General features: G+C 37.3%; 1 protein-coding gene across 1 annotated transcript in view; it reads right to left on the bottom strand.

Annotated features, from left to right (window-relative positions):
* CFH (complement factor H) overlaps positions 1-16,908 on the bottom strand; it is a 123,700-nt gene that overhangs the window by 16,300 nt on the left and 90,492 nt on the right. Inside the window, exons 15-19 of the mRNA XM_036754491.1 lie at positions 15,493-15,663; positions 11,319-11,495; positions 10,451-10,660; positions 5,448-5,621; positions 3,188-3,364 (exon numbers count right to left, since the gene is read on the bottom strand). Coding sequence (XP_036610386.1) covers positions 3,188-3,364; positions 5,448-5,621; positions 10,451-10,660; positions 11,319-11,495; positions 15,493-15,663 — 909 coding nt within the window. The remainder of the gene's footprint in view (positions 1-3,187; positions 3,365-5,447; positions 5,622-10,450; positions 10,661-11,318; positions 11,496-15,492; positions 15,664-16,908) is intronic.

The raw sequence follows: 16,908 nt of genomic DNA, 5'->3' as shown, positions 1-16,908 counted from the left end.
AAGTCCTCTATTTTATTGAAAATCCGTATTTTGCCTTGGAGCATGATACTCAGTTTTGCTTGGTAGGTGATTCTTGGTTTTAATCCTAGCTCCATTGACCTCTGGAATATCATATTCCAAGCCCTTTTATTCCTTAATGTAGAAGGTGCTAGATCTTGTATTATCCTGATTGTGTTTCCACAATACTCAAATTGTTTCTTTCTGGCTGCTTGCAGTATTTTGTCCTTGACTTGGGAGCTCTGGAATTTGGCAACAATATTTCTAGAAGTTTTCTTTATGGGATCTATTTGAGGAGACAATCTATGGATTCTTTCAATTTCTATTTTACCCTCTGGCTCTAGAATTTCAGGGCAGTTTTCCTTGATAATTTCTTGAAAGATGATATCTGGGCTCTTTTTTTTGATCATGGCTTTCGGCTAGTCCAATAATTTTTAAATTATCTCTCCTGGATCTGTTTTCCAGGTCAGTGGTTTTTCCAATGAGATATTTCACATTGTCTTCCATTTTTTTTCATTCCTTTGGTTCTGTTTGATAGTATCTTGATTTCTCATAAAGTCACTAGTTTCCACTTGCTCCAGTCTAATTTTCAAGGTAGTATTTTCTTCAGTGGTCTTTTGGACCTCCTTCTCCATTTGGATAATTCTGCCTTTCAAGGCATTCTTCTCCTCATTGGCTTTTTGGAGCTCTTCTGCCATTTGAGTTAGTCTGTTTTTTAAGGTGTTGTTTTCTTCAGTGTTATTTGGGTCTCCTTTAGCAAGTCATTGACTTGTTTTTCATGGTTTTCTCACATCATTCTCATTTCTCTTCCCAATTTTTCCTCTACTTCTCTTACTTGCTTTTCCAAATCCTTTTTGAACTCTTCCATGGCTTGATACCAATTCATATTCTTCTTGGAGGCTTTTGATGTGGCTTTTTTTGTTGTCTTCTTCTGGCTGTATGTTTTGACCTTCTTTATCACCAAAAAAGATTCTAGAGTCTGAGCCTGAATCTGCATCCTTTTTCACTGCCTGGCCAACTACTAGCCAACTACTTGACCTCTGAGCTTTTCATCAGGGTATGACTGCTTGTAGAGTAGAGAGTGCTTTGTCCGAAGCTTTAGGGGCTGGGCTGCTGTTTTCAGAGCTACTTCTATACTGCAAGCTCTGCCACACCAGTGCTGTTCCTCTCCTAAGAACTGCCAACCAGAACCATGACCCAGATCCAAGCAGGGCAAAGTAGGCTCTGCACTCCCACTCTGCTCTGCCACTTAATTCCTCCCACTGTGTGGGCCTGTGGCTGGAAGCAACCAAAGTTGGAGCTCTGGAAACAGATGCAGCACTGCACCACCTCCACAACCCTGGGGCTAGGGCCGACTGTTCATTCCTCTCACTCTGTTCCAGTAGTTTTGCCACTAACCTGCTCTGTTGTCTTTGGCGTTTGTGGGTTGAGAAGTCTGGTAACTGCCACAGCTCAATGATTCAGGGCCCTATGGCCTGTTCTGCCTGGCTCTTGGTCTTGTTGGTCCTGGCACCCCATGCTGCGCTGTGCTCCACTCCAAGCACCGTGCAACAGACCATTCCCAGTGACCATCGAGACTATCCTGGGTTAGAGCCCTGCTTCCGTCTGCTATTTTGTGGGATCTGCAGCTATAGAATTTGTTCAGAGGCATTTTTACAGGTGTTTGGAGGGACCTGGGGGAGACCTTAACAAGTCCCTGCTTTCCAACCACCATCTTGGCTCTGCCAAGCATAGATCTTTTGTCTTCTTTGATATCATATCAAAGCTCTCTGCTCCTTTAAAGAGTTCTCACTAAGTTTTATATAATCTTGACTTGGATTCCTTATAATTTAGATCATTTCTTTCTGGATGCTTATAGGTTTATTTGTTGTTGGTATTGTTGTTGTTTGATAGACATCTCTACTTTTTTGCTATAATATCCCCTACAGTTTTCATATTAAGATTTCTTTCAGGATGGGACAAGTAAATTCTGTACTGTATTCTTGTTCTGAGAGATATAGGCAGTTTTCTTTTATGATTTCTTCAAATATTATGTCTAGGTACTTTGGTATTGGCTTTCAAGTAGTACAATGATATTTAAATTATTTCTGCTAAATCTGTTTTCCAGGTCTACTGTGTTTGCTATGAAATAGCTCATAATTTTTTATACATTTTCAGAATTTCTTTTATTAACTAGTTTTTTTTCAAATTTCTTCCCCCATACTCTTAGGAAGCTCTTCTCTCTCTGTGATTATAGTCACACCCTGTACACATATGACTTTGCATTTTATATCTTCAACCTTGACTGAAAACCAGGTAAGTGCAGTGTCATGGAAGTCAAATTTAAAGAAAATGACAAGGAATTTAATGGATAGTTTCAAAGACATCAGAAATGTCCAGAAGAATGAAAACAAAACTGTGGAGACAATGAAGTGGCATTAAAACACTTATTTCAGGGGTGGGGAACCTGCAGCCTTGAGGTAATATGTGGCTTCCTAGGTTCTTATGTGTGACCTCTTGACTGAGTCTAAGTTTTATAGAACAAATCCTTTCATTAAGGGGATTTGTTTGTGTGAAGTTTGGATTCAGTCAAAGGACCACAATAGATTATCTAGAAGGGCACAGCATCCCCAAACCTGATTTATTTCATCCCTCTGCCTGAAGACAGGACCACAAAACTCTTTCCAAAAGATTATAATAGAAACATTATTTAAATATTTTTACAAAAATAAATTGTATTGTACTCCATTACTCAAATCATTTCAATTCAACAAATATTTAAAAAAACAGCAACACTTCATTCATGTAGAAACTTGTGCTAGGTCCTGAAGGAGATACAAAATTTAAGTTCCTGCTAAAACTTAGGTAGTTGCTTCCCTCATGGAGTTCATAATCGTATGAAGCAATTTTTAAATTAATCACTTCTAATTAATTGATTCAATTATTTTTAGTTAAGTGCTTAACCATTTCTATTAGTAAGGTGTACTATAGAGAGCCTGTCTTGGAATCAAGATGACTTAGTTTAAATTTCCATCTCTGACCCACACTGCTTCTGTGAGCCTCTTTATATCACAACCTCTCCTTGTTCTAGGCAATTCTCAAAAACAGAACTGCAAAGCAATGTGGATCTACCCTAATAAGTTTTTTTATAATTCTCTAGACCCATGAAATCACTGGGAAAGTGAAAGGATCCAAACAAATTAGAAAATACCTTTGCATTGTGGATTGCCTTTCCAGAAGCCTCCTATACAAGTTACTTCAGTTGAGCCTTCAGTCTGATAATTTGGTAGACACTGATAAGTCACTTTGTCTCCTGGAAAATAGTGGGGTTTTGAAACACCAATCATGTCAGCATTATTAAACTTGAGTGGAGCTGAACATCTCATATCTGAAAAAAAATTGTGTAATTAATTATAAGTATTTTTAAAAAGATATGATGAAATAACTACAATAACGTGGTTGTAACAGCAACAACAACACAAAAATAAATTTTTATTCTTAAATGTTCTGTAATATTAATGGGATGTAAGATCTTCCCTGCCCATTAATGGGCCTCACATGGAGCCTGTGAAAGGAAGCTTACTTAAGGGAGGCTTGCTTGTAGGAAGGCTCACACTTTTCGCTAATTTCTAATTAGGCACTGAGTCAGGAGGGTTGTGATGCCTTCTGACTCTGGGAAGTGTACATATACTCTGAGTTGGTATTTTGCTCTGGCATTTCACTTATGAGAAGAGTCTTGTGGTTCCCTGGTGGAGATTCCGAGTAGCCATACGTTCAGAACTCCCCAACTGCTTAGAGGTAAAGGCTCTTTCGATTCAGTGGTGGATGTAAGTGTATAGTAATATTGCTTCGAGTCAGGCAGTTAAGAGCCCTGTCTGTTGGTCTTTATGCTAATTTCTCTTCTCTGTATTTTCTCTGACATTCATGGTACTAACCCTTCCCCTGAAGTAGTGAATGTAATTAAAGAAGATTATTGACATCTTTTTCTAGCAAAGCAGATAAAAGAACTTATGCTAGCAGCCATCCTGGGTGTGCCAGTGTGGTTGCATTTACATGCACTTACTTCAATACCTTAAAAAACGTGATTTTTATCACAGGTTTTCCCTGGAACTACCTGGCTAAGCATAGAGGATGAAAGGGGATTCAAGGTAAAATGAAAGCATCAAACTCATACAAGAGCCACACTTAAGGGGAACATCATGGTAGCAAGTAAAAAGGACTTGCAACACAAAGGAGCTGTGACTTATTCTTATGCCACATGCGTTCTCTACACTTGCACCTCACCATAAGACTACTTATTAGGTTTATGCTTACTCTCACCACTAACTCCATATGTATTTGTGGAAGGCTGTGCCCCAGAAGTCTAGGGAGGGGTTTATTCTTTGTTTCAATCCAACTATACCATCTCAGTAAATAATCTCTCTTTTAAATTTTTTAAATTAACAAGCATTTTTCCCCTTCCTACCTTCCGCCACTACTGAAAATAAAGAAACACAAATTCTTATAACAAATACGCATAGTCAAGCAAAACAAATTCCCAAATCAGTCATTTCCAAGTTGAGGCTACTGGCCAATACTCAATAGAGAGCACACCAGATGGCATTGAAATCCCCAGCTTTTTAGAATTACCCCTACAACTCTGAGGGTAGAGATAATATTTGGCCAGCTTCTGAGGGTCTGGCTTTCCAGTAGGAATGGGAGTTGAGAGAATGAGTCAAAAAGAGGTGCTACAATAGTCAACTCCTGATTCATTGGAATCAGTGTAGTGAAGCATATGTAGCATTATACAAATAGAGTGTCAGGATTCAGAGACTTGATTGTGAATCACAGATTTACTATTATCTATATAATACTGGAAACTCACTGATTTCTCTAAGTCTCAGTTTTCTTGTTTTAAAGTGGACTTAAAACTCTAAATCACAAATTCTCTATTTAAACTACTGTAAGACAGTGAGAATTACCAGCATCAGTATGAATCAAGCTATACTGTTTTCTTCCTTCTTGTGGAAAAATATGTGATTAGGCTTAAAGAGACTATTTGCTACTTGGGGGTGTGCCCGCATACTCCACTGGTTCTTTTGGGATTGTTAACTTTGTAGAGAGTAAACTTAATGCCAGGAAACAATTAGAAACCAATGCCATTGCTGCCCTATTTTCTGTCCCCAGTACACCATGAAGTGTAAAAGGACTTAATAAAAACAACAGATAAAGCATTAAGAAGACAATCCATTTGGTCACTTAGGTTATCATCTTACAATTATTCTCTATTTTGAATTGAATTTTCAAGTTTCTGGTTAACAGCTGAAAAATTCTAATGGAAAGAAGCCTTTGGGAATTCATACCTATTTTTGGAATTTGTGTTTTATATTGTTTTGATCATGCTAGCATTACTGTATCAGAAATAATTTGCCCACTAGATCCAAGTATTAAAAAATAAAATTGTCCTTGAAAAGGAAAGAAAGGCTCTTTACCTTTACATTGTGGTGGATTAGACCAGGTTCCTCCAATACATTTTATAGCTGCTGGCCCATCGATGTTGAAACCTTTGTAACATTTGTATGTCACTCTGTCTCCAAACTCATAAGTGTCTAACTCCTTAAGAACAGCACCATTTTGGATTTTAGGTGGTTTTCCACATGAAATTCCTGAAAAAGAATGAGAAAATATAGCTTTTATTTTAGTTTTTATATAGTATACATCTTATTCAAATCACATAGCTTCATAGTAAATAGTAAATTTTGATCAGAAGCTATAAAATAATCAAAACCTGTTTTTTTTTCTGGTGAAATAGGAGGAATAACTACTGTTCTAGTAAATATGATCTTGACATTTATTGAGACAGAATATAACAAGTCTAGCTTATAAGCAGCTTTAGAGGCAGCCAGGTAATATAGTACATAGAGAGATAGACTTTGAGTCTGAATCCAAATCCAGCTTCTGATACTTTGTAGTTATGTGACTATGGGCAAGTCAGAACCTCTGCCTAAGTTTCTGCATCTGTAAAATAGGGATGATAAGAATAGCACCTACCACGAAGGATTGATGAGATAATACTTGTAAAGTGTTTTGTACACTTGAAGTGCTATGTAAATATTAGCTATCATTATTAGAAGATTCAACAACAAAATAACAAACAGGCATAGTTATACAATAACATTTTCAAAGTATATTTTCAGGTATTTCCATCTAACTAATAATAATAGCTGACATTTCTACAGTGATTAGGAATTTGCATTTTTAATCTCATTTGATCCAGCTACTAATTCTGTGAGGTGGATACTACAAGAATTATTGTCTCCATTTTACATACAAGCTGACCTGAAGGCCAGAGAGGTAAACTGGCTTGCTTGGGATGACACAGCTAAGAAGTATTAGAGATAGATTTTGACGTGTGATCTTTTAGATTCTAGTTACAGTATTTACACCACTAAGCTTTTTTACCTCTCAGAAAGATATGCTGAAAGAGGAGGCAGAGCCAAGATGGCAGCTGAAAAGCAGGGACTTGCGTGAGTTCCCACCCCTGATCCCTCCAAAAACCTATAAAAATGGCTCTGAACAAATTCTAGAACTGCAGAACCCACAAAATAGCAGAGGGAAGCAGGGCTCCAGCCCAGGACAGCCTGGATGGTCACTGGGTATGGTCTATTGCATGGAACTGGGAGCAGAGTGGAGCAGGACCAACCAGACCAGGATCCAGGTGGAACAGGCCCTAGTGCCCTTAATTAGTGAGCCGTGGCAGTTACCAGACTTCTCAACCCATGAACACCAAAGACAACAGAGAAGGTGAGTGGGAAAGGCTGCGGGGGACAGAGTGAAAGGAGCAGGGCAGCAGGGGTGGTGCAACTACAGAACTATAGTTGCAGGTGCTTCTGGCCCAAGGCCCACCTGGTGGGAGGAATTAAGTGGCAGATCAGAGCTGGAGTGCAGAGCCTGCTTAAGATCTGAGTCCAGTCCAGGTTGGTGGTTCTTGGGGGAGGAGGAGCACTGGTGTGGCAGAGCTAGCTGTAGAGAAATAGCTCTGAAAACAACAGCACATCCCCTCAAGCTTGGAACAAAGTACTCTTTGCTCTACAAGCAGCCATACCCCGACCAAAAACTCAAGGGTGAAGTAAGTTGGCTGGGAACGTGGCCAGGCAGCGAAAACAGACTCAGATTCAGACTCAGACTTTGGAATCTTTCTTTGGTGACAAAGAAGACTAAAACATACAGCCAGAAGAAGTCAATAAAGTCAAAGACCCCACATCAAAAGCCTCCAAGAAAAACACGAACTTCTCTCAATCCATTGGAAGAGCTCAAAAAGCATTTGGAAAAGCAAGTTAGAGAAGTAGAGGAAAAATTGGGAAGAGAAATGAGAATGATGTGCAAAAACCATGAAAATAAGTCAATGATTTGCTAAAGGAGACCCAAAAAATACTGAAGAAAACAACACCTTCAGAAATAGACTAACTCAAATGGCAAAAGAGCTCCAAAAAGCCAATGAGGAGAAGAATGCCTTGAAAGGCAGAATTAGCCAAATGGAAAAGGAGGTCCAAAAGACCACTGAAGAAAATACTACTTTAAAAATTAGATTGGAGCAAGTGGAAGCTAGTGACTTTATGAGAAATCAAGATACTATTAAACAGAACCAAAGGAATGAAAAAGTGGAAGAGAATGTAAAATATCTCATTGGAAAAACCACTGACCTAGAAAATAGATCCAAGAGAGATAATTTAAAAATTATTGGACTACCTGAAAGCCATGATCAAAAAAAGAGCCTAGATATTACCTTTCAAGAAATTATCAGGGAGAAGTGCCCTGACATTCTAGAGCTAGAGGGTAAAATAGAAATTGAAAGAATCCACCAATTGCCTCCTGACAAAGATCCCAAAAAGAAAACTCCTAGGAATATTGTTGCCAATTCCAGAGCTCCCAGATCAAGGAGAAAATACTGCAAGCAACCAGAAAAAAAACAATTTGAGTATTGTGGAAATACAATCAGAGTAACACAAGATCTAGCAGCTTCTACATTAAGGGATCAAAGGGCTTGGAATATGATATTCCAGAGGTCAATGGAGCTAGGATTAAAACCAAGAATCACCTACCCAGCAAAACTGAGTATAATGCTCCAAGGCAAAATATGGATTTTCAATAAAATAGAGGACTTTCAAGTTTTCTCAGTGAAAAGACTGGAGCTGAATAGAAAATTTGACTTTCAAACACAAGAATCAAGAGAAGCATGATAGGGTAAACAAGAAAGAGAAATCACAAGGGACTTACTAAAGTTGAACTGTTTTGTTTACATTCCTACATGGAAAGATGATGTGTGTAATTCATGAGATCCTTCTTGGCAGTAGGGTGGTTGAAGGGAATATACATACATACACATATATATATATATATGTATATGTGTGCATATATATATGTATATGTGTGCATATATCTATATGTATATATATTATATATATATGTAGACGGAGGGCATAGGGTGAGTTGAATATGAAGGGATATCTAAAAAATAAAATAAAATTAAGGGGTAGGAGAGGAATATATTGAGAGAGGGAGAAAGGTAGAGATAGAATGGGGTAAATTTTCTCAACATAAAAGTGGCAAGAAAAAGCAGCTCTGTTGGAAGGGAAGAGGGGGCAGGTGAAAGGGAATGAGTGAATCTTGCTCTCATCAGATTTGACTTGAGGAGGGAATGACATACACACTCAATTGGGTATCTTACCCCACAGGAAAGTAGGAGGAAGTAGATAAAAAAGCAGGGATGATAGAAGGGAGGGCAGATGGGGGAGGAGGTAATCAAAAACAAACACTTTCAAAAAGGGACAGGTGTAAGGGAGAAAATTAAATAAAAGGGGATAGGTTAGGAAGGAGCAAAATATAGTTAGTCTTTCTAAACATGAGTGTTGTAGAAGGGTTTTACATAATGATACGCATGTGGCCCATGTTGAATTCCTTGCCTTCTTAGGGAGGGTGGGTGGGGAGAGAAGAGGGGAAAGAATTTGGAACTCAAAGTTTTAAAAAACAGGTGTTCAAAAAGAAGTTTTTGCATGCAACTAGGAAATAAGATACACAGGCAATGGGGCATAGAAATTTATCTTGCCCTACAAGAAAGTAAGAGAAAAGGGGATGGGAATGGTGTGGGGTGACAGAAGGGAGGGTCAACTGGGGAACAGGGCAACTAGAATATATGCCATCTTGGAGTGGGTAGGAGGGTAGAAATGGGGAGAAATTTTGTAATTCAAACTCTTGTGAAAATCAAATGAATGCTGAAAACTAAATACATTAAATAAATTAAATAAATAAATAAATAAATAAAGACAAAAAAGAAAGTTAAAAAAAAAGATATGTTGAAAGAAAAATCCTTGAGGGGCCCATGACCATAAAGGAATATCATTAAATAGAATGTAGGAAATCTATTCATGACTTTTTATAAAGGTTTCTTCCCACATTGAAAATTTTACTCCATCTAGAAGTCAATCATTGTGCTAAGTTCTGAGGATATGAGGAATGGTAAAAGAGAATTCCTGCTCTTACAAGCTCAGTCTAATGGGGAGACAACATGGAAACAGCTATGTATAAAAAAGTGAAATACAAGATCAATTTGAAATAATTAGTAGAAGGAAGGCACTAGAATTATGGGAGATCCAGAAAGGCTTCCTGTAGAAGGTAAGAGGAATTTAAAAGAAGCTGAGAAACCAGGAGGCAGAAATGAAGAGGAATAACATTCCAGGTATGGGAGAATATTCATAGATCTTAAGAGTTGATGGGAAAAAACCATACACACAGAAAAGTTATCATGGCATACTGAACAGAGCCTTGGTGTCCAATCTGTAGGTAACAACTTATCACTGCATAGTACAAACAACAGTCAAATGAGAAGTAGGAGATTAGTTCCAGACCTCATTCTGCTATTAAATTGGTGGTCAGTCACTATACCCCTTTGGGCCTCAGTTTACTGATCTGTAAAATGAAGTGACTGGGAGGGATGAAAAGTGTACGTGTTATGTCTCATATTTACATAGTTTTATTTTTTTTAAATTTACAATGTGATTCCCTTACAGGAGCCTTGAAGTAGATAATGCATATGTTGCATGTGGCTACAGAATCCATTTTTTATTGCCCTCAACTATTTTTTTCTTTCTTTAATTAACATCATTATACCATATAGGACAAGGCTATAGTGGGGCATAGGTAGAATTGTCCTTATTCTGGGTCAAGAAGACAGTATTCTCATGCCTAATAGAATAATAATCAACATACCTTGCATTATCACCAGGCAATACTTTTCAAACTGCTTGCCCATATGTATTCCCTAGTTAAATATCAGCTCTTTGAGAGCAGGGATTATCTTCTTTTTGTATTTGTATCTCTTCAGCACAATACCCTGGCACACTACAAGCACTTATGACATTCCTGTTGACTGATTCTATTTTGAGTGATTAGAGCTATATACTTGTTAAAAAAAATACTCTCCAAGAAGTGTCATTACCAATGCACTGAGGTGATGGGCTCCATTTTCCCATATTACATGTTATCTCCTCTCTTCCTATCATCTTGAATCCCTCATCACATGAGTAGTTTACTGTAGTATTATGTGCGTAGGTATTGGATTCCAAATTGTCATCACCTACTTCTGAACTTCTCACTTCCTTAATGGCTCCATATTGTATAGCAGGTGGTTTGGAACATGGCTTTTTTTCTAGATAGAGAAGAGAACATGGTTATAAAACATAGTATTTAATATAACTGTTTGGGGAAAATAAAAATATCCCTTTGAATTGAAAAACAATTGCATTTTAAAATGTGTGAATATTTCCTAAATGCAGCGATACAGTGAAAAGAGCCTTGATCTTAAAGTCAGAGAAACTGAGTTCAAATACCAGCTCTGCCGTATACTACCTGCGTGACTTTAGGCAAATTGTTCACATTCTTGGAGTCACAGGTTCCTAATCTACAAAGGTTGTTGTTGGATCCTACAAGACCTGTAAAATTTCTTCCAGCTCTAGATCTGTGATCCCATAACCCTCTTCTTACAATTCTCTGTGATTCCTCTTTCTATCCACTGTTCACCTACATGACTGAATCATTCTTCTTTTTTGTGGAGTATAGAGGGACCAGGTATGATCTAAGGGATTTTTCAAATAATAGGAAATAAAGCACCAGAGCTGTCTTCTGTCTCACTTTCCTGAACAGATTTCTAGGAAGTAAATTTGCCCACAATAATTTAGCTCCAGCAGACTTAGAGGAGACTACCATTTTTTATTGTCACGTGAGCCATCCTAATTTCTAGGGATCACATAGAGTAGAGTCAATATCACTTTGAAGGAAAATTATTTTGCTAGATATTAAATACGAACCAATACAACGTGGCAATGAATCCCACTGTCCATTTTTACATATTATCTCTTCTTGTCCTTGAAGAAGGTAATTTTCTTTACAAAAAACACCTATTTTTTCACCATCCTCGTAGTTCACCGTTGTACTCATATTCTGAGCATTAGGTATTTGAGGTGGAGGTGCACATGATTTCATTTCTGGAAGACAATATTATCTGTTATAATTCCTGTTATTAAAAATTATACTATATAGCTTGTATGTCAGGGACCACAGTTTTTCCCATGCACAGAATTGCCAAGTTCATGTTGAATAAGGACAAACTGTAAACATTATACAAAATAATTGGTCTAATAATTATAAGATATACCAATTGCTCTCTATACCTCCTTATAGCTCTTATCTCTCATTACCTCTGTGATTCTCTAACTTACAGATGATTTTGCCAACAGTCTCCACTAAATGCTATTCCTTTGGCTCATCATGGCAGGAAGATGACTCTAGCAGGTTCTCCTCCTGGGGAAAAATTTCAAGTTAGATTCTGGGCAATAACTATGTGATTCCCAAGGATAAGACTAAGCAGGTGTGGAGAGACTAGGCAGTTGGTAATGAATTCTCAGGCAATGCTTAGCCATGAAGCCAAGATAGAGAAGGTCATTTCATTGATTATATGGAGGCAATTTTGTGTGCTGTGGTATCGAAAGATTCAAGCTTTGCACTTTGGAATAGGACTGGCACTTAACCCTTTCCTGGTTCATGAAAAAGAGGAAAGTTTTATGTCTACTAGGAAAAAAACAAAAGATAATTGAACATATAGTTAGATATTTAGGGAATCATACAAGCTAAAGTCAACTATTGATCAACAATCAACATAAAAGTAATTTTTTGAATTGGTGTGTTTGTGTATGTGTATCTTGAAACTGGAAATTTTACTATAACTTATATGAGATTCCTACTCAATTTTATGATAGATTATTTGTTTGAGTCTTAAGAATTGTCTTGCTCCTACCCATACAAGATGAGCTTATTTAGGACAGCAAGTTGAAAATGCTTTGTGTTAATTCTGTTAATTGTATACTGGAACTTAATTGTTATTAGTAAAACTCATTCTGTAAAAGTTCTTGTAATTGCTAAGAATCTTTTAATGGGTTTTTGGTACCTCCATCTTTTAGGGAATACCCAAATTGAAGCAAAGCAAAAGAAATAATGGCTGGAGGGAAAATGCGGCAGGTAGATAAGAAGGCTTAGGGACAAATCCTGTCCCTGGACAGTTGGTCTGAGTGCCCTTGTGCTGACTTCACATGGTTTAAGCATGTTGAAAGAGTATTATTACCAAGTGTAACTTTGTTTATGTTGAAAGATTCAACATGAAAATGTTGTAGTTTGATTTGTAAGCCAATACAGTCAGTTATAGAGAGCTAGGAGTAAGTTGACAAGTAATGGTTCTTTCTGAAATTGTAGAACCCTGGTCTGAACTAAATTGTGATATGCTCTTAAATGTGATAGGTAGATTAAAAACTAAATTAGACTGCCACTTTTACAGTCTTTGGCAATAGACTGGCTAGAAATAATAGACACTTCTTAGATTTATGACCCTGGGTGAGTCACTTAACTGCTGTGTGCCTCAGTTTCCTCATTTGTAAAATAGAGATAATAGCACCTATTTCACTTTACTATTATCTTAGAGGTAATAGAGAGCCAGTGGAGTTTGATAAATAGGTGACAGATACAGTTAGATCCGGGTTTAAGGAAAATCACTTTGGCACAAATGTGGAAGATAGACTAGAGTAAGGAGAGGCTTGAATCAGGGAAGACAAGTAGAAGGCAATCATAATAGTACAGGTGAGGAGTGATGGAGGACTGTAGATGGAGACAAGGGATCAGACATAAGGAATGTGGGAGCTTAAAAGGCAAGATTTTGCAAGTGATTGGCTATGTGGGATGAGGGAATGTGAGGAGTTGAGGGCTATGTCAAGGTTTCAGATGTAGGAGACTGGAAGAATGGAAGCTTCTTCTATAGAAATAGGGAAGTTTGGGAAATGAGAGGATTGGGGTCTGTGTGGGGGTATACAAAATGAGTTCATCTCCAAATATATTGAGCTTGAGATGGTTTTAAGGCATCTAGTTTGAAATGTCAAGTAGGCAATCAGTAATGTGTGAACTAAACTAAAAAGAGAATGGGCTGTATATTTATGAATCATTTGCATAGAGATCATAATTAAATCAGTGGAAGCTGATGAGGTCACCAGGCTTAGCACAGTGCCTGACACAAAGTAGGTGCTTAATAAATGTTTATTGAATGAAACAGAATGAGTTTAAAATGAGCAGAGTGCTCAAGATAGAGCCTCAGGGAACATCCCCAATTAAGGGGACCAAAATGATTGATGAGTAAGTAAAGGAGACTGAGATGAGCTGGATTGTAAAATCCAGAGAGAAGAGGACACAGGATGAGTTACTCAATAGTATTACATGAAATAGGTGGAGAAGGATGGGAATGAAGAAGAGACCACCAATTAAAAGATCACTGGCAACTTTGGAGAGAGCAATTTCAGTTGAGTGATCAGGTTGGAAGCTGGATTGCAAAGGGTGACTGAGAGAAGAAGAAGTATAAACAGTAAACATTAACAGCTTTTCCTAGCATTTGGACTGAAAAAGGGAGGAAAACTGTAGCATGACCATTTGAAGTTATTGAAGGGTTAGTGAAAGTTTGAAGGATGAGTGAGACTCCTTTCTACTTCTCAGACACCAAGTATTACTTCAAGAAATAGCTGATGTTCAATATTCTCTGGATCTCTGTTGCCCAAGTGATTAGTGATTTCTCCCTCCTCAAATTACCTTGTATTACTTTCCTATTGTAATGGCAAGTAAAGTGGGATTTTTTGTTTTGGAATGTTTCTCAGCACTAAGGTAATCAAGTGCCTTTGAGTCTTGCCTTTGTTTCAACTGAGAGTCTTTGATTGAACTTGGAGTCTTTGATGACCTGCTTAAGTCAGGTGAAGACTTAGGTCACATGGGCTTGAGTTGAGGTGGTTGTGACACCCTCTGACCCTGAAGAAGTGTATATACACTCAGAGGTTAACATTTTGCTTAGGGCTTACTCACTGGAAGAGTATCCTGTGATTTGACCAGACAAGACTCTGGGTAGCCTTTGGAGCCCCAACTTTGAAAAACCCAGATGTTAGTGCTGCTCTCTCTCTGGTAACTATATATGTAATGTGTTGGACAGACAGGTAGAAACCTGTCTGCTGATTCATGTTATTTTGCTCTGTTTATATAATTTCTGCTTGTAATTTCTGTTTGTGTTTTCTCTGATGTTCAGGGTGCTGACTTTTTCCCCTGAACTAAGTGAATGATCTATGTATATTTAATTAAAGTGAGATTGTAAACCCCTTAAAGTTGCTTTCCTTAGAAAAGCAGATCAAAGAACCTGTGCTAGCAGCCCTCCTGTGTGCTGGTGTTATTGGCCTTACACAGCCACAGTGGTGGCAAGTAGAATTGTTATTACACCTATGTACATGTTAATTTTTTTCTAGTAGAAAATAAATTCCTTAATGGAGTGATCATTTAATTTTTTGTCTTTGTTTACTTGGCAACTAACAGTGCTTTGTATGTAGCATGTAATTAATTCATGCTTGCGGAAATGAAATCCTAAGTAGAGGATTATTGAGATTTATCTGAGACTCAACTATCTATGCTCTGAGCCTCTGGATGATTGAATGAAACTGACCTACCTATATCAGCAACTTCTATTTGGGCTAGCAACAAATCGACTGAGATCAATCAAAATGTCAGTCAGTAAAGAGCAAGTTCTCATTAGGACTTTGCTGAAACTTGTACAGAATAGCCCATTAGAGACAATGGAAAACAAAGTCACATTAGTATTTGCCAGGTTTATATTTAAGACAAATATAGTTGATATGAGCCCTTTCAAAATTTGTTGGTCTTGTATGAAGCCAGGTAAGCTAAAACTGTCTAAAGCTTTGGTTTTCATATTTGTAAAATGTGGATAACAATACGTGTACTACCTACCTCACAGGACACTTTTAGGAAAAAAACATTTGCAGATCCTAAAGTGATATAGAAACCTCTGCATTGTTATTCTTGTTTTCTAAGTTTTCTATTTTACTTTTTCACAGGTGAAAGTAGGAGTTTTATGGTGAGGAAAATTTACTTCAGGGAACAAAAAAACCCTCTTACTTGGACATTGTGGTTCAGGATACCATCTTCCATGCACACATGTTGTACTTCTGACTTCTGAATTCCAGTTACATCTATAATCAACAATAACTTCATTATACTCGTTGTGATGTAGGTTGACTTGCAAATCTTCAAAAAATGTTGATGCACATCTTCCAAGCTCATGTGTTTCTAAATAGAAAACACGATTTTAAAATGTAATGACTAAGGTGTGTCATTTAAATCAGAAGTTTTATACATACACCTCACAGGCTGCAGTGGTGACCTAGCCATATTAGAACATAATTGGGAAATATTGAAGAGCATAAATAAAAATATGATAAAATATAATATTACCTTTTAAATCTAAGTCAATATATATCATGCAAGGATACTTATTTGGATCAACCCCCTCCCCACCACTACACACCTTGTTTCTATTTCTTTGAATTCACTGATTTAAACCATTCATTCATTCAACACACATGTATCAAATATCTAATTCCAACCTCAAGGATCAAGGGCAGCTTCATTGACAAGCCTGAATTAAGTTGAGTTTTGAAGAATGAATAAGGTATTAATGAGCAAGTATTGCATTAAGGATGGATGATGTCCCATTCGTATTGAGTAGAAGGGGGAAAGTATAAACACAGTTGGTAGCTAACAAACAATTAAGCCAACATCTTAGCTTGGAAAACTTTTTACTAAGTAGAACTATACACTGAGTGAATAAGACTGATCATATTGGATGACATGAACTTTGATTTTAATATGGTACAACCCAAACCTGGTGATTAGAATATCTGTTAACCTATGGGGATTTTCTTTCATTTTTTATCTTTTGGAGGGAAGGAGGGAGGGAGGGAGGGAGGAAGAGAGAGAGAGAGAGAGAGAGAGAGAGAGAGAGAGAGAGAGAGAGAGAGAGAGAGAGGCAGTGATATGATCCCCTGATAACTTTTTAGTGTTTTTGCATAAAACAGACTGACAGCCTATTTGTGGAGGTCATTAAGAAAACAATATCCACATGAATCTGTTCCCTTTATATCCAGAGTATTGGTCTCTCATTGACCTCAAGATATTTTATATCAATATAAACTTAAAAAGTGATAGTCATATTTCTGTAAACTGAGCAGTTAGAAAAGTTTAATCCATGAAGATCTTATTTTAATTTTTCCCTCAAATGTAATAGCAGCAGGAAAACCTTTTAGACAATGAGCCCTAGGTATGAATTCCTTTGATAGTTCTCTCTACAATGGCCCTCAAATAATATGAGTTAAAAACCATATACACTAATTATAGGGAAAATGGTAGCATATTAGCACCTAGGGCAGATCGGATACTGTCAAAACACAACAGTAAACTCTAAGAATGTACCAAACGAAACAATTGTAAAGAAAACCAAAAATAAATATCTACGAGCTTTTCTATCCAGTCCAG

Source organism: Trichosurus vulpecula, chromosome 4, assembly GCF_011100635.1.
Source record: "Trichosurus vulpecula isolate mTriVul1 chromosome 4, mTriVul1.pri, whole genome shotgun sequence".
Lineage (NCBI taxonomy): Eukaryota > Metazoa > Chordata > Mammalia > Diprotodontia > Phalangeridae > Trichosurus > Trichosurus vulpecula.
The sequence above is the reverse complement of the archived record's forward strand: the minus strand, read 5'-3'. Positions and strand labels throughout refer to the sequence as shown.